Source organism: Aulonocara stuartgranti (genome assembly GCF_965226115.1).
Source record: "Aulonocara stuartgranti genome assembly, chromosome: 19".
Classification (NCBI taxonomy): Eukaryota; Metazoa; Chordata; class Actinopteri; order Cichliformes; family Cichlidae; genus Aulonocara; species Aulonocara stuartgranti.
Window position 1 is genome coordinate 25,245,290 of NC_138955.1, and position 21,515 is coordinate 25,266,804.

Sequence of the window (21,515 nt, forward strand, 5' to 3'; positions counted from 1 at the left end):
TGCACACATTCTGTACCCTTAGTTGTCCTATACTCTTAAGATGTCTGTGAAGGTTCTCAGTCATCCAGGTCATCGTAGTCTAAGGCTACGTCCACATATGCGTTTGCACCTTTCGTCCACACGTAAACGGCGTTTTTGGTCACTGAAAACTGAGATTTTTAAAAACTCTGGCCAGGGTGGATATTTTTGAAAACTCAGTTTTTGCATTTACATGTGGACGAGAAAAACGCAGAAAACGCAGCGTCAAAGGTGTGCACATTTTTTGACATTACACTGTGCGCCACGTTATTGTTTCGGTGAAATTAATTTCTACAATACTGTTACTGTTAATTGTACTCTCTGCAGTGTTTAAATGCTTACATATACACACACAGTTACTGTCCCTCCACACATACGACTCGGTTCTGCTTCTATGCCCCAGCTTTTTCCCACCGAGGCTTCTAGACTTCTGATTGGCCAACATTTCTGCACGGTTAGGAATATATCGCCACCTGTTGCTTTGGCATGTTCCTAGCAGCGTTTTCCTTCATTTCTGCCTTTACGTGTGGACGGGATTATTTTTTAAAACGAAAACAGAAAATCTCCGTTTTCAAAAATACCCATGTACATGTGGACGTAGCCTAAGAAGCTTGGAAAGAAAACCGTCTGGACTTCTTTAAGTTGCTTGAAGACGTTTCACCTCTCATTTGAGAAGCTTCTTCGGTTCTAGGGTCAAATGGTGGAGAATCCCAGATTTAAACCCTGTGGGAGTAACCCACCGAGAGGGACAATGGACCGCCTAATGATCCTGTGCAAAATGGGTTTAAAAACATAAACAACTGTGGGATACTGTTTGTCCGTGATTTAGACAGGGGGAACAAATCGTGGCAGGATCAGCCTGATGTTATTTGTATCCTGCTGTAACTTTACTGTATAAAGAGTTTCACCATTTGCTACAGGAGCTGCGCCTGGATGACGGCAGATTCCAGCGATATCATCGTCTGTCACTCGGCCAGTTTGAGGACCTGCTTTCCCGCGTCGGTCCCAGAATTGCCCGCCTAGACACCAATTACAGGCGCTCAATCCCACCAGCAGAGCGCCTGTCCATCTGCCTGAGGTTAGTAAAAGTGTTTAATACGGTAGTCCTTTATTGATACCTGCGCTAATATATGCTAAACCATCCATTTATACACTGCTAACATGGATGTGCTATGCTAACAGTGAATGCTGTCGGCGTTTACTGATAGCATAGCACATCCATGTTAGCAGTGTATACTAACATGGATGTGCTATGCTAACAGTGAATGCTCTCGGTGTTTACCGATAGCAAACTGGTACGAGACGACTTCATAATATTTGTAGTGATACTCAGACGGTCTCATCAAGTCCCGATTTAATTCGATTTATGCTGTTATCAGTGTTTGAATGATAGCATGGCTGTGGTGTCATAGGTATGCTCTCGGTGTTTGCTGATATCAAACTTGTACTAGGACCAATGTGGGTTAATCTTTGTAGTGATACTCACTCCTTTTTTCATTTAGACCTGGTTTAATTCTGGGATAGTTGAATATTTGTTTATGATCACGGCAGATTGTTCTAGATTATATCAAATATATATCATGTAATTATCCTTATAATTACAAAATGTTTTATGTAAGATTTATGTTTTGTAATTTTGTAATTTCTATAATGTATTTTGTAACTGCAGTACACATAATACTCATTTTAAACACTGTTGTCCAGGTTCCTTGCCACCGGGGACTCCTTCAGGACCATCTCGCGTTCAGTTTTCGAGTCGGTGTGTCCACGGTGAGTGTCAAGTGTTCCTCTGACTGTGAGGTGTCCACACTTGAAAAAGACCAGACTTTGAATTTCACTCAACTTTATTTAGACCAACTAGTTTGATAGCTGGTAGGTAGCAGCAGGTAAAAAACCTTTCAACACAAAAATAAAGAACATTCCATTAACCATTCACAAAAGACAGACGAAATAACAAAATACACTTCAGTAAAGCCATTTACCATGTGGTCAACTGTGTTAATTTAACTGTGGTTCTTAAATATACAAAATGTGTCTTCTTTGCATTAACACTTTTTTATAAACAATTGTATTTTAAAGTATACATTTTAGAGTTCAAACATTTTAATAGACTTTAACTAAGGATTTTCTTTACAAAGAATTATTTTCTTTAAATCAAAACCAAACATTTATTCACTAGTTTTACGATCCACCCAAGGATTTGGGGTAACTATTTTTAATATTAATTAACATAAATATGTGGGAACACTAACTGCACAAACAATTTATTCAAGCTTAAACATTCATTTTTGTCAATATAATTAAACTTAAATGCAGCAACTATTTCCCTAAGCGTAAAACATTTGCACAACTGAGCTTCCATAGTCCCAGATACATCTGCAAAAGCAAAATGTGAACTCAAGAGCTTACCGATAGCCTGTCTTGTTTAAAGTCTTCCTCACAGTGGAAAAGTGCTTTGTTCGCCGTCCTCTCAGTATGTTGCACACGGGTCAAATGACTGCTGCATGCATTTAAAGGTTTACTCGGCACGCCCACCCTTGATTGCTCTAATGTGGCTCACCTGGCAGGGCGGCGCACACCAGGCCGTGCTTAGTTGTTGATTGCACCCAAGGTCTAATCAGCGGCCATGGGCAAGCAGCAGCACCGGAAGGTAGAGGGCAGGAGGAGGAAAAGAGGAATAACAGCCACACCTACTAGGTCAGCGCGACACCTCCCACTCGATCTTTGCTCAGCACTGTCTGGAAAGATCGCACTCAGGTGGGCTGGTCCCTCGCTTGATCTTCCACCGGTAAAAGGACCACAAGACGCCGGATGTCCCGATGTAAGGTGGTGCCCAGCTCAGGACTTGTGGTAGCAGGTTTTGGACTCTTGATCGCAATGCTGGAACTTGGAGTGACCCTCACATGCACATCTCGAACGATCCCTTTAGAATCAGGATTCACGCTGATGACTTTTGCGAGTCTGAACTGCCCTCTAAGGGCATTTTGGTCGCAGAGCCAAACTATGTCTCCAACAGCAATGTTTCTCTCTGCAGTATGCCACTTACTGCGGATGAACAGGTTTGGTCCAGCGAGTTGGCTCCAGGACCTCCAGAAGTTGTTGACTTTGGTTTGTATTTCCTTCAGCCTTTTGAAAGGATAATTTGTGAAGTCGACAGTTTTGAAGTCCCCGCTTTGTGTGGCTCGACCAAGCAACAGATTATTCGGCGTGATGTAGTCAATGCGATCTTCTCGGCTCTGAATTCTGGCATCAATGGGTCTCTCATTTGCAAGGTTAGCGGCTAGCTGGAGTGCTGTCAGAAACTCACTAAAGGTAAGAGCCTCTGTATTGCCGAGAGTATGGAGGGCTCTCTTGGTAACTCTGACAGCAGCTTCGGCGGCCCCATTTCGGTGAGGTGAGTCAGCGGGAAGAATCTTCCATGCCCAGGTGGTCTCATTTTTGGCAGAGTATTCTTCAAGCGACTCCTTGTTTTGTTGTCTCAGGTAAGCATACATTTCTTCCAAGACAGGTTTGGCGCCGACAAAGTTTGTGCCAGGATCTGACCAGATTTTTCGGGGATGGCCTCGGACAGAAGTGAACCTCTGGTAGGCAAGCAGGAAGCTCTCTGTTGATAGTGTGCTCGCTAGTTCGACATGAATGGCTCGGCTTGCCATACAGCAAAACACAACTCCCCAAACTTTCATGGTCACTCTTCTCTTGACATCATCCCTCACATGATAGGGTCCAAACAGGTCGACAGATGTGAATTCGAATGGTGCAGCAGGATTTGACCTCTCTTCAGGTAAGTCTCCCATTACTTGCTTACAGGTTCTTGCCTTTGCCTTCTAGCAGATGATGCACTGGTCAACGACCTTTTGGGCAATAATTCTTCCTCTGACAACCCAAGCCTTCATTCTCATCCGCAGTAAAGTTCCTGCCACTCCGTTATGTCCCTTGCTGTGTGCTTCTCTGGCAAGGAGGGTGGATAACCAGGCTTGGAATGGTAGAAGGGGAACGGCTCTGCGGTCCTTTTTGAAGGTTTGGATTCTGCCCCCACAAACTAGAAGTCCACTTGTTTGGTCTTTGTAAACGACTAGTCTGTCTGTTGTGGTGCTTGGGAAGGTGACGCCCTCTTGTGCTGCTAGGCAAAGGTCTCGAAAAGCATCTCGTCTTTCGCTGACTGTGAGGACACCCGAAGATGGTACTACCTCCCACTTTTCTTGGTCTCTGGTCTTTGATCTCATGAACTTTTTGGCAACCCTCCAGACCCACGCCACGGTCCCAATCAGCCTTCTCAGGTTGCTGAATCGCCTTTCGTCGATTAGCTGTTGGGTTGCTACTCCTCGTGGTCTTCTCGACTCTACGTGTACTGAGTCCTGAGCCGCCTTGATGTGCATTCTGGTAAGGACCGCAACAAAAGTCTTTTTCTGTAGCTTTGTGACCGTTTCTCGAGCTTGGGCAGCGACTTCTCCGGCGGATTTCTTCAGCCACTCATCTTCAGGAAGTTGGAGAAACTTTGGACCCGACTGCCACTCGGAGTCCTCGGTTAGGGCATCTGGACTGGCCCCTCTGGTGAGAATGTCTGCAATGTTTGCTGACCCAGGAATCCACCACCAATCCTGGGCATCAGTGCTACTCTGGATTTCACCAACGCGGTTTGCGAAGAAGGTCTGGAAACCGTAGCTCTCACGCTGGATTGCACCCAAGACGGTCTGGCTGTCGACGAGGTGGTACCATTTTTTGACCTGGATTCTGCAGTGTCTCTGGAAGTAGGTCTTCAGACGGGCAGCAAAGACTGCGCCACACATCTCTGCTTTAACAGGATCGCCTTTGTGATTGAGAGGCGTCAGTTTGGCTTTGGACTCTACTAGTCTCACAATGACACTATGGCTGCAGCTCCAGCGAAGGTACATCACTGCACCATATGCATGTTCACTGCCATCAGAGAACGTGATGGCACTGGGCTCTGCACAAGGATCTGGTGGAGTCAGGGCTCTAGTGAAATGCAGTTTCTTCAGGTCAGCATACTCTTCCAGAAGCTTTATAGCATCTTCTCGGAGACCTTCAGACAAGGCTGCGTCCCATGTGTCTTCGAGGCAGTGCTTTACTTTTGCTTCTTGGAAAGCTCTCCTTACCAGGATGGCACCCTTTTGTTTGACGGGAGTCACTAGACCGAGTGGGTCGTATAGGCCGGAGACTTGGCTTAGCAGTTCTCGCCTGGTGAGTGGATCAGGTGTTTGCTCTCTGACTTCTTCTCTGAGCAGGTCTTGACCAAGGCGCATTTTCCTCCTTTTCTTTGAGAAGTTCACTGCAACCATGACATGAAGCTTGTCATCATTGATGGTGTAGCCAAGGCCAAGGGCTTTGCTGTCATCTTCCGTCAGCTGGTTTGGCAGGATCATAGTCTTTGGCTCTGATAGAGGCAACTCTTTCTTTGACTCCTCCCTCCCACTTTGACTGGAGTAGACCCAAGGCTTCATGTAGAATCCTCCAGCTCTCAGGATGTGCTCGATGTTGGCTGTTAGGAGTCTCAGATGGTTGAGGTCATTGTGTGATGTCAGGATGTCATCGACATAAACATCTTCTTCCAGCACACGTTTCTCCTCTGTGAAGTGACTGAATGAAGGTAGGTTTGCAGTTTCTCTCATGGCGACTTGGGCTATGCAACCAGCAGGTTTGTCTCCAATGTTGACTCTTGTTATGGCATAGTCTTCTATGTCTGCATCTTCTGTGTCACGCCACAAGAATCTGTGCAAGTGGACTTCTCGATCTTCCAGCCAGACGGAGTTGTACATCTTGCGGACGTCACCAAGGGCGGCGTAGACACCAGCTCGGAACCTCAGCAGGACAGCTCTTATCGGGTTCAGGACATCAGGACCTTTGATGAGGATGTCATTCAGGCTGAGGCCTCTGTACTTCTGGCTGCTGTTCCACACCAACCTCACTGGGGTAGAGACAGAGTGTGGATTTGGCGCGATGAGGTGGCTTATATACCATACTGGCCCAGTCCAACTCTGCAGGACTTCTTTGGACAGCTTCACTGCAGCTCTGCGGTTTACCATCTCATGAACTTGTGCAGCATAGGCCTTCTTCCATTCAGGTTCTTTAGATAGCTTCATCTCGGTTCTGATGAATGTTGCTTCTACTGCTTTCCTGTTATTTGGCAAGGTTGCTGGACCTTCTACCCATGGGTATTTGGCATGCCAATGTGGTTCACTGTTGTGGTCATCTCCAGTTGAGTAAGTCAGGCCATTCCTCACGATCTCCATCTCCCTCTCTTCTGCAAGCGTCATTTCTTTACCCCCTGGCTGGCAGCTCCCACAACGACACCCTCCACATCTCAGCTGGCAAGCGGCTCCGATGCTTTCCCACCTCCACCACTTCAGAAAGTCTCTGCTGCTGGTAGCTGTGGTGGATGGAGTCTCAGGGTGATCAGGGTGCTGACAGGAAGCCAGGTCTTTAGTAAATTCTTGGTACTTGAGTGCAGCAACTCTCATTGATCTTGCGAAGTGAGTTTTGGAGGTGTGGGCCATCAAAGTGACTTCCTCAAAGAGGTCTGGATGTGTGCCCCCAATTGTCTTGCCAAGTGGACCGTCCCAGAGAACCAGGTCACCAATGGAACGGATCTTTTGGGGCACCAGCTGTCCTTCTTTATGGCTGATTAGAAGCTGGATCTCTCTGGGTCTGATGAGATCTTGGAGAGGGATGTCAGGGAAGATCTTTTGTAGCTTCTGAGGTGGAACATGTCTTTCCACTTCAGCAATCTTGTCAAGACCATAGCAGACTAACTGGTGAGGCTTTAAAGTTCCTTTTGAGGTGTTGACACGGATCTTGAGAAGGTAGCGCTTGGTTGCCACAGACACCTTCATACCTCCGATACCCTGGATGACGAGCATGACGTCTTCACTGCGAAGGTTGAGCTTACTTGCAGCTTTATGGGTTATGTAGTTTGTGTCAGATGCTAGATCAATTAATGTCCCAATTCTCTGCCCATCATTGGCGATGACGTCCAGGAGCATCAGGATCACAGGGTACTCTTTTAGACCAGTCCCCTCCAGTAGACCTCTCTCTGCTGCCATGGAGTTGAAGGCTCGTGATGAGACGTTGCAGAAAGCTTTCCGACACTCCTGCGCTAGCTCTGGTGATAGTTTAGAGATGAACTCTTCTTGAACCTCTGTATACCTCCTCCCCTCAGCTCTCGCCGGACCAGACTTGGGCCTTTGTGATAAGGGTCGTGGCAAGGGACAAAGAAGGTAATGATGCTGGTCTTTGCACTCTGGATTTCCACACAGGTAAGTCGTCTTTCTGCAGGGTTCGTCGTGGATCTCGAGGCACCTCTTGCAGGCTCCAAGTTGCCGCACTGCATCTTTTTTCTCCTGTAACTTTGTGTTGGTTCTAAACCGCCTGCAGATGTAGAGCTTTCTCTTGTGTTTCGGGTCCCCACAGATGATGCAGCCTGCTGGATCAGTACTGGATTTGACTGACTTCGTACGGGCGTACTTTATTGGGAACTTTGTTCTCTCCTTGGCAGGGTCGATGTCTCTCAGCTGGTCTAACTGCTCGTAGATGGACTCTTGAGATTGGAGGTATGCGAGCAGCTTGTCAAACCGGTTCTGATGAGTCACAGCGTTCTTTGGATCAGCAGCGTGGGTGAGCCAGTCTTTCTTTAGGGACTCAGGCAGCTTGCTTTCGATAGACTTTATTACCAAGAGGTTCTTTATGGCATTTGCTTCATCCAGCTCACTCAAATCATAGAGGGCCTTCTCAACTGCGTGGATAAGCTCTATAATTCTTCTAGGCTGGTTGCTACGAACAGGAGGGATAGCTTGAAGCTCCTCAATGATTTCAATGGCGATGGTGGCTTGATTTCCATAGCGGTTCTCGAGGACTCTGAAGATCTCATCGGCTGAGGTGTATGTGGACAGGCGCAGATCTTTGGCCACTTTATCATCGAGGCTATCGAGAAGTTGGAATTTCTTTACTTCCACGGACCCGGTTGGTTCACCTTGCTTTTGCAGAGCCTCCCATTCCTTCCGCCATCTGTAGAACTCACGCTGGCTGCCGGTGAACTTTGGTAAAGCTGTGGCTTTCAGTTTTATGGCTGCGACCGAGGCTGCGTTGCGGACTGTGACAACTGCTTGGTCGGCATCTCTTTTAATCCTCTCTGCTTTGATCAGGACTGCCTTCCCTGACACCAGCTTTGGAAGGCAGGTTTGGAGCTCCATCAGTCGACGATCACAATCTCGCCTCTCAGCAGGTGGAGCCCAGCGGTTCCATGTCTGGTGTGCCTGCTTAGCTTTCTTCACCAGTTCTTCTAGATGGTGGAGCATAAAATCATATGCCTCCAGCGGTGTATCAGGCTGAGTGGATGTGACGTTCTCACACGCCATTTCTGCTGATTTTAGAGCAAGGGTCAGTTCTTTTTCACCATATGATGTCCACAGTGTCTCTCTGATCAGGTGCTTCACCTCCTTCAACTTCTGCTCACATTCTTTCTCCGTTTTTTCGACGTCTGCTCTCTGTTGGCCCATCAGCTCCGGTGTGCCCTCTGCTTCACACTGCGTGATTTATGCACCTGCTTGCTTTAGTTTAAACAGTTATTGCACACTTTCTGTAAATCCAGTGAACTGCATTTCACTTCTCAAATATCACTATGTGTCTCCTATATGATGTATTTAACTGACAATTTTTATTGAGACAACCAACAATTTGTACAGGAAAATAATTACTTTTCACAATGTTGCCCAAACTTATGCATCCCACTGTATTAGTATGTTTTGTTATTAGTGTAATATGAAATAAATTCTACTTTTGTCAAGTCGGGTGCCAATATTTGCTGTGTAGTAGAACAAAGACATTTGTCATTATAAATGTTTATTTGATAAAATATATAAATTCAGTAACAAAAGGACATAAATAACATAAATATATGAAATCTAACTATTTACAGACAGACAGGAATAAAAAGGACCCAGCTTGGAGTGGAAGAGCCTCAGGGAGAAGGAGGAGAAACATAAGAACATTGTTTCTGCCCTGGAGAGCTGCTGCCTCATCAGAAAACTACTGATCATTAGGGTCCAATGTTTCCAAATTTAGCACAGCTGTGCTATTTTCAAAAACTGATTTAGAAATTTGGAATTTCACGAATTCTCGTGTCTGAGGCGGCATGCTCTCCAGAGCAGGAACAAGGCTGAGGAGAAAATATTCTGTTGCAGACGGGCGTGGCCTCTTTAGGCACTCCAGGATAGCCAGCTCCACCGCCGATGGACCGTCCTGGGACCCTTCCCTCGCCCGCCTTCGAGCTGTCCTCCTCTGTGGGCCTGTAAAACACAGAACAAAACACCACAAAGAAATGAGAAGGCTGCTACTAGATTTTCATTTTCAAAATTGAAGAAAACCAGGATATGAACAGATTGGCTGTAGATATTTAGTAAAGGTGATCACAAGGGGATTCAAGCAAGTAAAAAGCTATCAGTGCTTGATGTTCATACCTGTGGGTGCAGCAGCAGGAGTGGAGGGACCAGGGACTGGGGAGTCAGGAGAAGCAACAGGGGAGGACTCTGCTGCATGATTACTTGACTCTATCAAGACAATATTAAATGTTAACAGATCGAAGACAATAGTCATAGAGAATATTATATTATTATATACTTATTATTATATACAGTGGTCTCTCGTTTATTGCAGCACATGAACAGTAGTCACATTTCTCACAAGTTGATTCTCAAAGTGCAAACCAAGTCAATTTTAAAACGTAAAAGTATGCCGCGCTTTTTCTCCGTCTGCGGCGCCACTTTTGTGTGCCTTTTTCGCTCCCGGTGCAGGTGCCTATTTCCGAATGAGGGTCATAGTTATGAGTGTTTTTGTGCTGTTTTTTTCTATTTGAAGTGATGGTTATCAAAACCAAACATGATAAGTTTGGCAAGCGCAGGAGACATGACATGGAGGAGATTTGTCATTTCGGCTGCAGAATGCAATGCGCATTGTTGAAAGCTGTACGGTGCAATAAAAAAAAAAATCAGCGAAAAGGCGAGGCAGTGACGGATGAACAGTGGGACTACTGTATACTGTTTATTAATAAACAAAATATATTCCTGTATGACAACACGCATTAATTAACTGCCTACATTAATTCATTGTAAACATACCTTCTGACTGACACTCCCCTGCTGCCTCTTCGGGCTGTCCCTGGTCCTCGGGGGAGAAGTTCTCCACGGTCCGCACCATATTTCCGCTAGTCTCCCGCGGGGTGAGGAAGGGGTCCAGAAACCCCATGACCGCGAAGAACTTCCATCTCCTCCCCGATCCTGCTGCCGACCCACTCCTCTTCTCCTTCTCTGCCCTCTTCTCCTTATTATAGGTGTCCCTGAGGCTCTTCCACTTTCTCCTGCAGATGTCCTCTGAATAAACGCATTATCTGGTTAGCGGAAAGGTATTTGTACAACAGTGGGAAAATCGCGGGACAGTAGGCGGGCTTGCTAGCTTTTGCGCCGCTTCATCGGGTCAGTCTGAAAATTAAAAAGAAGGAATGAACTTACCAGGTTGCCCGATCTCCTCACTGATTTGTCTCCAAGCTATTCCTGTCTCGGTAGAAATAGTAGGTAGCATCATATAATTCGGGATGATTTGCCACAGCACTGATTAGTTTTTCCTCCATGATGAATGCAGAATGAATGGCTTTGGCGGGATCTGCCCCTTTGAACTAGGTAACAGCCACGTCACCAGGCTCCTGATTGGTTGTCGCGGCGCGATTTGACGCTGGAGTTCAGATTTTTCCAACTCGAGCGGGGGACACGAAACGCGTGTATGCACAAAATGCAACACATAAACTCACGCGCGTGGTTTTTTTCGCGAGTCAAACGCCTGAAATGCGCTACACTCACGCGCGTTTCAGGCGTTTTGGCGACGCAAATCTGCTTCCGAATTTTCGCGGGAGCCGCAATCGCGGGTCATCGCGCCTTTCCATTGACTTTACATGTAAGCCTGACGCTCTGCCCGCCTCTATCGCGTTCGGTGTGAACACACCGTAAGGACAGCGCAGCGAGCACTCTCTGCTTATGAGCAAAAAAACCCCCCAAACAAAAACAGGGGAAGTTTTAGGAGTGAAGGCAAGAGAGAGAGAGCAGAATAAGAGAGTTTTGAGATGTGAGAGATTTGTGACATTTAGCGTGTTTGGAGTGTGTAGTTCATGTGTTGTCTTGTGTAGTTAGTGTGTAGTGTTGTGGATAGTTTTGTGCTGTGTGTCAGAACAATGAGGCGACTGCTGTCTCCAGGTAGAAACAGGAGTGATACACCTGCTGCTGTCACTCCTGCAGGTATCAGGCTGTGATGTTCTCCTTTATAGTGGACAGAAATTATTTTTTTGGAGTGGCACAAATAATTTGTGTGGCATCTTATTGAATGCAGAACAGCTGATTGTTACAGTGGCCCTGAAGTGCAAATCACACCAACAAATTGCTAAACACAACAACAAAATTGAGAGGCCCTGAAGTGCAAATCACACCAACAAATTGCTAAACACAACAACAAAATCGAGAAACAAAAAAACAAATGGAGAATCACAAAAACAAAACTGAGAATCACAAAAACAAAATTGAGAAGCACAAAAACAAAATTGAGAAGCACAAAAACAAAACTGAGAATCACAAAAACAAATCAAGAAGCACAAAAACAAAAGAAGAATCACAAAAACAAATCGAGAAGCACAAAAACAAAAGAAGAATCACAAAAACAAATTGAGAAGCACAATTACATTAAGAAAACCGGAAAGGGTAGGTACCAGTCGGCAACAGGAGACATCACTGATTGGATGTCCGATCTGTTCGTCTTTGGAACCAGAAGTTACTCTGCCTGTGGCGCATTTCGTTTGAAGAAGAACGGCGGAATGTTTTGTCCTAGCTGTGGGAAAAAGCTGGTTGAGGAGTCGCCGAACTTTTGCAGCGGCTGTGGCGAGAGGCTTTATCACGCATCTTGCATCGGAGACACTTCACTCCCATTGAGTAAGTTAATAAGCATAATAAAATGTTTGTTATTTATTGATTTATTAGCCTAGCGTTAGCTGTTTCCAGCCCACAGCAGACCAGAGGGCTGTTCCACTAAGCGAGCTCAGAAAATCGAGGCTCATTTGAAAATGCACGCAGCTGTCAAAATGACTGCTCAAGACCTTTCTAGTAGTGAAGGTTTGAGGGCAGTTCTAGTGTTAACAAACCTCGCAGCTAGGGTGCCACGGACCAGACTTGTCCACAAGCATATTGCATAATGAATGAGCAGAAAGACTGCAGGTTAGCCTCGTTCCTGGAACCGAATTTGGGGCAATCGAGCCTGGATTTTCAGAGTGAGCCTGGCTTTTGGGATTAGCTTGCTTCGTGGAACAGTCCTCTGAGCATTTCCACAACTGAAACGATAATAAATTAGTTCATTTATTATGTTTGGTTAACTTTAGGAACTAACCCTATTATGTGTCTATACATTAAAACTTACTGGTGTAGAATTGTATTGGTCAATAGTATCAGTTGCATTGTCATTCCTTGGTAGAAATTTTCTAGTGAGATTATTCAGTGTTGTCCTTATTTGCGTGTTGTGTGGACAATGGAATGTTACATGAATGAATGCCTTTAATGTGTGACATTGTAGTACATTTTTCCTTTGTTTCCCTTTAGCATCACAGACTACCTCAAACTGCCCGACTCCAACCTTCAGCACCTTCATAGAATACAGAAAAAAGAAAAATGAAGAGAGGCAAAAGTTTTCTGAAGGGAGGAAGGGCTTAAAGAAAAAGGAAAAAAGAAAGGTTCAGGTAGTTTGGCTAGCTCAGTCTGAAAACAAGTTGAGGTTAATTTTCTAATGACATTCTTTTGTTATTCCTTAGGGGAGTTGTGTAAAAAATGTTCAGTGTAGTAAAGCTATCCAGAATAAGAACAATTGTTTACGAGTAATTGTACATTTAGGTTGTCAGGAAGATCCCTCTTTAGCAGTTAATAAATATTCAAGTTTGAATAGATCTGCTTAGAGTCATATTAGTATCTACTTGGCCCATTGTTCATGTGTTTTTCCTTACAGATAAATGTCGGCTTGATGACCATAAAAAAGGGTGGTTTGAAGCCATACCGTGGAAAAACTATTTTCCTAACAACAGACCCTGACGCTACTGCCACAAGTCTGCTCAATCAAGCTGTTAAAAAAATGAAGGACTTTAACAAAGATCTAAAAGATGGACCTTTCCTTCTTCTGTATCCGGATGGCACTGAGGTCATTACTGTCCCTGGAACACAAAGACCATTTACACTTGAGGCTTATAAGGCTGAAGTTGGCAAGCCTTATCAAAGAATCACTGTTTTCATCTGCTTGAAGAGTGACTTTGAAGATGGTAAGCTGCTAATGTTTGTTTTGATTTTGACACACATTCCCTTAGTTTCAACAACTACTAATTTTGAAATTGTAAAATGATAACATTACGCATAAAGCACGCAAGTCAATAGCATACCTACATTAAAATGGTGAATGGCCTGTATTTGATATAGCAACTTCTAGGGTTCTACAACCCCCCCAAGACACTTCACAACAAAACCAGTCATTCACCCATACACATTCACACACTGCTGGTGATTAGCTACAATGTGGACACAACTGTCCTGGGACTCACTGACTGAAGCAAGGCTGCTGTACACAGATGCCACCTATCCCTCCCACTACCACCACCTGGCATGGAGGGTGAAGTGTCTTGCCCAAGGACACAACGACTGTGACAGACTGAGCAGGGCTCAAACCTTCAACCTTTTGATTACAGGGCGGGCTTTTAACTCCTCTGCCACCATTGCTGCCTAAATTAGCTTGTATATGTTATGTTTCTTCCTGGAAACATGAAATTCAGCCATTTTTGGATCTACTGAGTCATGATTTTTAAATGCTAACTTTATGCCTTTCGTATTAATCTATTATTCATGATCAAATAAAGTTTCATACATTAGCATGAATTTAGTTTGCTTAGCTTGATTTGTTTTCATGTTTTGTAGTTGGAGAAAACTCAGACTTGTCTGACTCTGACCCCGAGATTGTTATTAAAAGGCCCTCTGAGTTTGATCTTGCTGATACACTGGTAAGTACAATTTAAATTTTTTTTATAGAGTTTTCTTGTTGTTTAGCCACCACCATTTGCCTCAGTTCAGTAAAACAGTTAATAGTTATATGTGAAATACATTTTGTGTGTGTGTGTGTGTGCGTGCGTGCGTGCTCGCTCGCGTGCGTGCGTGTGTTTGTTTGTTTGTTTGTTTCAGCCATGGGAACTTCAACATGAAAGCAGTCCTTTACAGAAAGCGGCAGAATATGAGTAAGTGATATTTTAAGAACATGTAATCTTTTACTGTTTTTTGCCTAAACCTTTGTATTAATGAGATATACACTTTTGTCAAGGTTAAAGGTTCAAGGTTCTTTATTTGTCACATGCATAGTTATACAAGTATAACACACAGTCATTCATTCTGTATATGGTTTTTGGAACATGGACTACATAATACTTGTATTGCTTGTTTGTTAATCAAGATGCTTAAATATTTTCAAAGTGTCAATTAATATTTTCACAGTACACAACAATAATGCTTTTCTTTGTTCTCTAAGGAAGGGTGCTGGGGATCTTGTGCTTGCTAATGAAGTACAACAGGTAAAAAACTATTTTATTAGTAAAACAGTGCAGCAGACAATCTCCACCGCCTTTACTTTGCAATTAGATGACGATTCACTGTTTGCTTATTACATTCATTGTTATTATACAATGCATTTCACATCATCAATTTTCATACTATCAATAGATTATAACATCCACCCCTTAAAGGTACACTAAGTGAAATAATCACAAAGCAGTCTAATGTCTCAATCATGTTGGAAGGAAGGTTACATTGAAACTAACTGTGTATGACTCGTCTTTGTCATCTAGAATCTTCTGGCGCTGATCCGTAGCCATGAAACTCATGGAACGGGAGGAGGGAGAGTCACTCGTTTGTTTATAAAGATAGACTGTAGTACACAAATTTGACCACAGGATTTATTATTTCATTCTTACTTACTGTACCTTTAGATAATCTATTGGGATAGGAAACCTAAGGTACATCCATCTACTTCCGGACCATGGGTCCCATACTGCTAAAAAAATAGGAGTCTATGAGCCAATAAAAATTATTTTCTGATCCCGTTTGATGTGTATAATGGATTTAAAATATGATGTCCATGAAGTATATAAACACATTTTGATGCCAAAAAGTGCTTAAGCGACAGGTGGCAAAGGTTATTTTATGTTTTGTTTGAAAAGACGTGGCGAAATGTAAATGTTCGTCTCACAAAATTGACATCATCGAACCAGACACAGAGAAGAGGAAAAGCTTAGTTTTGTTTAGCGAGCTTCGAATCCTTCTTCCAGGATGATGTGGAGAAAACCACTATAAATCTGGCCATGTGATAATTAGCAGCTACGCTGGGGGAGAAAAGCTTCTGAGGCGACATCATATTTGCGACATCTGACTTGTAGTCATTTTAAGGACAAATTTTTACAAGCTAACAAATCTCAAATTACATTACAGACATAGTCGAAACACAATTATTTATTATTTAAATTGAAGTACAACATATGTGTGATTCAGAGAGTAAGGCAAAGCAGACCAGAAAATAACTTTTATAGCTCCATTCACTTCCATTCATTTTTCTTTTGTTCAGGGACCCACGAGCAGACTAGAAGGGGAGGAGACTTAGGCTCCCTATATTAAAATAATTATCAATTGGTCAAATATGAATTTTCATTCATCCTCTTTTCTGTATTTCCAGGTCATAGATTTGGAAGAAGAAAACGATACAGGCACTACTGAATGCCTCACTGTCGAGAGCTCCTGTTACAGGTGCGTTGTATCTTGAGTAATTATTCCAGAGGTTTGCACAAAATATATACACACAATTATTATAAATGTATGTAGTTTGACTCTTTTACATTTGATTCTTCAGAAAAATAAATAGTAGAATCATTCTATAAAAGTGGAACTGCATGTTTATGCATTTGTATTTTTGCATCTACACTTTGTGTACATGTTTTCACTCTGCAGAAACTACACACAGCTGTTTGAACCGATTGTGATTGATGATGAAGATCCTACTCCTAACGAAGCCAAAGCTGAGCCCCCAGAAGAACCTGTGTTAGTAATTTAAACATTTGAATCCAATTAACCGCCATCTTGTTCTGTACAAGACATCATGCAATCATGAGAGAAGTATATACACCTTTAAAAAATAAGTTTCCCTTTTTTTTTTTTTAGAGACACCAATTTGGAGGCACATGAAATTATTGCAAATTTGGCACTGGAACTTGACCACAAGAAGGTCAGCAGGTTCAATATATCAAGGTCAGCTGTATGGGATGGAGCTGTTAGAGGATTTCGACGCAGCACATACTCTGACAACTACGACATGTTCATCAAGTTTAATGATGATGCTGGCAGCTTTGAAGACGGTTTGGATACAGGTGGCCCGAGGCGTGAATTCCTCACACTTCTTATGGGCAGTCTGAGAAATCGCCCCATCTTTGATGGACCTCCAGAGAGCCGTTATCTTGTATATAATTCAAGAGGTGGATGTTTTCTCCGTAATTATTACAATGGAAATTTTAATAAAAATTGGCTTATTTTTTTCATTAGCATATTTAATAGCAATTAACCATGATAATTATGTGCCCTGTATTACAGCTGCCAGGCAAGATGAGTACTTTTTAGCAGGAAAGATGATCGCTGTATCCATTGTGCATGGGGGACCAGCACCACATTTCCTCTCCAAGAACCTGGTCAACCACATCACAGGGAATCAGAGTTTCAGCGCCACTGTAGAAGATGTGCAAGATGAGGAGATCACAAAAGTTCTACATCAGGTAGAAAATTACCTAGGCTCAGGGAATGGGTTTACTTAGAAGACACTTGGGGCCAGTTTAAAAGATTAAATCAGGATAACAGTTATCCGTGTTGGATCATATCTTGAAAGTAGGTTCAAGGTAGATTCTGTAATCTGAAAGGACAGATTTCCACCTCCCAACAACACAAGTGAAATAACAAATTGATTATTTTTTTAATCCAATGTTTGAATGAATCGTAAAAGTAGTGAAAATTATTTTTGTTTTTCTTACAGTAAAACTTTTTTTTTTTTTTTTTTTTTTTATAGGTCCTGAAAGCTGAATCAGAGGAGTCTTTGCATAATCTTATTTTGCAAAACAGCACAATCTTCCAAACTGCTGGATGCCTCAGAAATGTCAAGCCTTGTGAGAAACAAGCATTTGTGGAGGAATACCTCAGATGGTACATCCTTGAAAGAAACCAAAGTGTCATTCAACGGTAAACTCATTACTCCTTTTAAATTCAGGATGGCCAGTTGCTCATCACAGCAGCCACTGACATTTTCAGACCTTCAGATGTATATGAAAAAACTGATTCGGTAGCATCCGGTGATCTGATGAACAACAACTTAATTCCTGAGCCACTGTTGCACGCTATTAACCTTTTGACACTAGAACTCTAATTTAGTATACATTTATTGTTCACAATGACCCATAATAATCAGTCATGCAACATGATTAATTTTTCAGTTATTTATAAAAAGAGGTGATCCCTTTTTCGACACACTTGTTTATTCCAGTGTGAAAGCACTATTTTTTTTTTTAAATGCTGAAATCCCAATGAGCTCTTCTTTTTTTGCTGTCACAGTTAATTTATGAGCACTATTAATTATTTTTGTGTATGCATTTGAAATCTGTCCAAATTTATAATGAAAGATCTAGTAGGTAAAGTCATTTAAACACAATTTAGAAGACTGCAATAGTCATAGCTATAAACCAATTATTAGTTATTTGTCTATCCTTTGCAGATTTAAAGATGGACTGGAAAGTCTGAATTTTTTTAAGTGCACTGCAAAAACATTCCAGTGTGCTGGCCCCACTCCTATGCTTCTCTGCAAAGGCCCTGACTGCTTCAGAACTGGAGAGCATGTTCAGACCAGATCTCAGCCCAGCAGGAAGCAACAAGCGGCATAAGGAGGTCCTAACACTTGGCTTTTGGGCAGATTATCTCCTTGATTGTGAAGGTTTGAATGGCCGTTTTTATTTGTTTATAGTTTTATGAAAGGAGAGGTAAGGAAATTAATTTTCTGTAATGTACTACAGTGTTTACTTTCTTCTTTCAGAGAAGGCAACAGCAGTGTGTCTGGAAGATTTGATGATGTTTGCCACAGGGCTGACGGCAGTTCCACCGGCAGGAATGACACCACCACCATGCATCCAGTTTTTAAGTGATTCGCCTTTTCCAGTTGCAAACACCTGTGCAAATACTCTGAAGCTACCCATCTGTGACTCATGTGGCATCTTTAAGGCCAACATGGACTTTGGAATTCAAAATGCTCCAGGATTTGGATGTTCTTAAATCAGCAAGGTCATCAAGTTACAGTTACTGAGTTACCCTGTTAAGTAGTGTGCCAACGGCAGCTGAACCTAACACATTCATGTGATAAGCAACTTCCATATTGTTAAACATTTAGTTGTTTTTTCTTAATATTGTGTATATTGGAAAAGTGACAGAAATGCTGGACACTATTTGTAAATGGTTTTATTAAAGAAAATTGTAAATGTTTCCTTGTGGTTAAATGTTAATATTTAAATTCATGCCAGTTGCTGTATATTATGAACAATATTATATTCAATTTAGCAAGAGGGAAAGGAAACACTACTAACATTAAAAAAATGAAGGAAAAACAGAAGGGCTGGAGCACTCAAGTCCAAAGGTTTTATTAGGTGCAAAAAAAGGAAAGAAACTAACGTTTCGACACAGTGTGTGTCTTCGTCAGAGTAACTCTGACAAATGTCATTACAAACTGAAGTTCAGTTGGTATCTAAAACCCAGCTATGTCCTTCAGGGCCAAATACAGTTCTGTGGCCGATTCCCAGTCTTGTGGCTGCTGCAGTGTGTTTTGTTGTACAGCCTGTTGTAAATATTCCTCAATGTTTGGATCACCACACAATCCAACCGGTAGCCCCTCCTCGGGAAACACATCCAGTTCCATCTCCTCAACAGCAAATCCACAGTCTCTTGAACCATATCTGCAAAATGAAAATAGAACAGTGAAGGATTTTTTGCTGACAATATGGAACTATATAAATCAACGCATGCAATGACATGTTTTAAACTGCTGTATCATACTTATGTGTAAAATTATGAATATATATTAACCAACTTAAGCAATAACAACACCTTGCATTTAGTTTGATGCAAAAGGTTAATTCATTTTGTTAAGAACTCAAATACCTGTGAGGCAAGAGATAGAGTTCGTTTGGAATCCCCCCTGGACACGATGCAAGTCTGCTTGGCCGGATCCTGTGTTTGTTCCAGAGGTCTTTGCATTCATCCAGGTCTTTCTGTAGAACCCCTCTGAAGCAGAATCTCAGCAAGCATTGGTGTTCGTGGCTTCCATTTAAGTTTCCAGAGTCTCTTAGGTCTCCAAACAAGTCCATCCAAAACTGAGACCTGGGTATATAATTAATATTTAAGAATCAATTTAGCTTTGTTCTTGGTCATTTTATAGGGTTTGTTACATTTTAGTCCCATTTAAAACATGCCACAAATGGATGTCAAACAAAGTAATGCATATTAGTTTTCCATAAATATTGTAGCGACCCTGCAGTAATGTTCTTGTTAAAAATGCTGTATTCTTTTCACTCTGTTCTGTGTGTTGATTGTGAGGAGTGGAGAGTTTGGTCTGAGTTTTTCATTTTGTATTGGCGTCGTTAAATCTAGGCAAGCATGCTCATTTCGGCACAACAGCTGACAGTGACCATTTTGAGTTCCTGCAATAAAGTGACGGCTGTTAACGTCTATCTCATCCAACTTTTCAACACGTCCAGCAGGACGCTACTCTATTTTCTTAAATGCATGTAAAAAAAACCGATCTGATCAGCTTTCACTGTAGCTTACACCTACCAGACACAAATGTACCCACCTTCCTCTTCTGAAATAAGACCACCATGACTCGATGCGCTGATTCCCAGTAGATGATCCGTAACTGTGGCTTGACGATCCAGCATAATAGTCCGTGTGCGCGTGACGGAGGGTACACTGTATTGCTGCCATAGTCCCATTCTCAGTCCCGAAGTCTGTTCGTAATCTCATTGGTATCACACCAAGACTCTTTACACAGTTTATATAATTGTGAGCTATAACAGCCGGGTTGTTGTTTGTTGCTCCACACACAAGCCACATCAGTCTTCTTGAAAAGCCATCTATACATCCTGACAGGGCCAAGCCAAAGGGTTTCAGTTTATCATAGCCATCTACATGCCATATGTAATTGGGCCCCATGGAGTGATACGTGCGTCTTGTGAACCTCCTTCGAGTTCTCAAAGCGATTCCTTGAGGATTTAGTTGTCTCAACAGCCTCATAACTACATCACGCTTGACACGCAGCTTGTGTTTTTGTTTGAGAACTTGCCACATGGTCCGATATCCAAACAATTGTCCTGGTCCTCGAAGCTTGGCCAAAATGGCACGCCTCACCTCAGGAAGTGGAGAATAGTTGCCTCGTCTGTACAGTCCAGATTCTTTTAAATGCGTTTTCAGTGTACGCATACTAATTGCAATGTCATGATTACACTTGAGCATATCCAGTATCACCTCGTATGTATGTCCTGAATCAAAATATTCTCGAATAGCGACAGCTATATTTGGGTCACCGCTAATGTTCATGTTTGAAAAAAATGCGCCACAGGCAGAGTAACTTCCGGTTCCAAAGATGAACAGCGCGGACATCCAATCAGTGATGTCTCCTGTTGCCGACTGGTACCTACCCTTTCCGGTTTTCTTAATGTAATTGTGCTTCTCAATTTGTTTTTGTGATTCTTCTTTTGTTTTTGTGCTTCTTGATTTGTTTTTGTGATTCTTCTTTTGTTTTTGTGCTTCTTGATTTGTTTTTGTGATTCTCAGTTTTGTTTTTGTGCTTCTCAATTTTGTTTTTGTGATTCTCAGTTTTGTTTTTGTGCTTCTCAATTTTGTTTTTGTGATTCTCAGTTTTGTTTTTGTGCTTCTCAATTTTGTTTTTGTGATTCTCAGTTTTGTTTTTGTGATTCTCCATTTGTTTTTTTGTTTCTCGATTTTGTTGTTGTGTTTAGCAATTTGTTGGTGTGATTTGCACTTCAGGGCCACCGTAGATTTTTCTGTGAATAGTTTGAAATGGTTATTTAAAAAAATCAAGGTAAAAGGTAAATGACTGCAAATAAGTTTGTTTTTTGCAAAACTTGTGCACAGGATTTTAAAATTGACCATTTATATTTGCATTTAAAGTTATAAAATATGATTCATTAAACATGTTTGTGGTTGTTACAGTAAAAAATATAACTTTTTCTACTCTGATTTTATGGTTTTTGTTTGATTTTAAATCAATTGTGTTAATACAGTATGTCAAAATGAAAACATGACTGTAAATTCAGACACATGAGGTTGTGCTGAAAAGGATGATAC

General features: G+C 42.3%; 2 protein-coding genes and 1 long non-coding RNA gene across 3 annotated transcripts; 1 reads left to right on the top strand and 2 right to left on the bottom strand.

Moving 5' to 3' along the window:
* Positions 1–897: 897 nt before the first annotated feature.
* Positions 898–18,356, top strand: LOC309695866 (uncharacterized protein). The gene is made up of 14 exons (XM_082516834.1): positions 898–1,096; positions 11,896–11,996; positions 12,657–12,793; positions 13,057–13,363; positions 14,010–14,092; positions 14,271–14,323; positions 14,611–14,653; positions 15,808–15,878; positions 16,080–16,169; positions 16,290–16,600; positions 16,716–16,894; positions 17,182–17,351; positions 17,881–18,096; positions 18,196–18,356. The coding sequence occupies exons 4-13, from the start codon at positions 13,072–13,074 to the stop codon at positions 18,044–18,046; spliced, it is 1,458 nt and encodes a 485-aa protein (XP_082372960.1). The 5' UTR covers positions 898–1,096; positions 11,896–11,996; positions 12,657–12,793; positions 13,057–13,071; the 3' UTR covers positions 18,047–18,096; positions 18,196–18,356.
* On the bottom strand, positions 8,665–11,022 carry LOC309695867 (uncharacterized protein). The gene is made up of 4 exons (XM_082516835.1): positions 10,536–11,022; positions 10,146–10,397; positions 9,489–9,578; positions 8,665–9,317 (listed from the first exon to the last, which is right to left on the bottom strand). Exons 1-4 carry the CDS (start codon positions 10,606–10,608, stop codon positions 9,058–9,060), a joined length of 675 nt encoding a protein of 224 aa, XP_082372961.1. The 5' UTR covers positions 10,609–11,022; the 3' UTR covers positions 8,665–9,057.
* Positions 18,357–18,597: 241 nt separating the features above from the next.
* On the bottom strand, positions 18,598–20,526 carry LOC309695868. Its single transcript, XR_014273252.1, has 3 exons — positions 20,002–20,526; positions 19,311–19,529; positions 18,598–19,105 (listed from the first exon to the last, which is right to left on the bottom strand). It is a non-coding gene; the product is annotated as an uncharacterized lncRNA (long non-coding RNA).
* Positions 20,527–21,515: the final 989 nt, after the last annotated feature.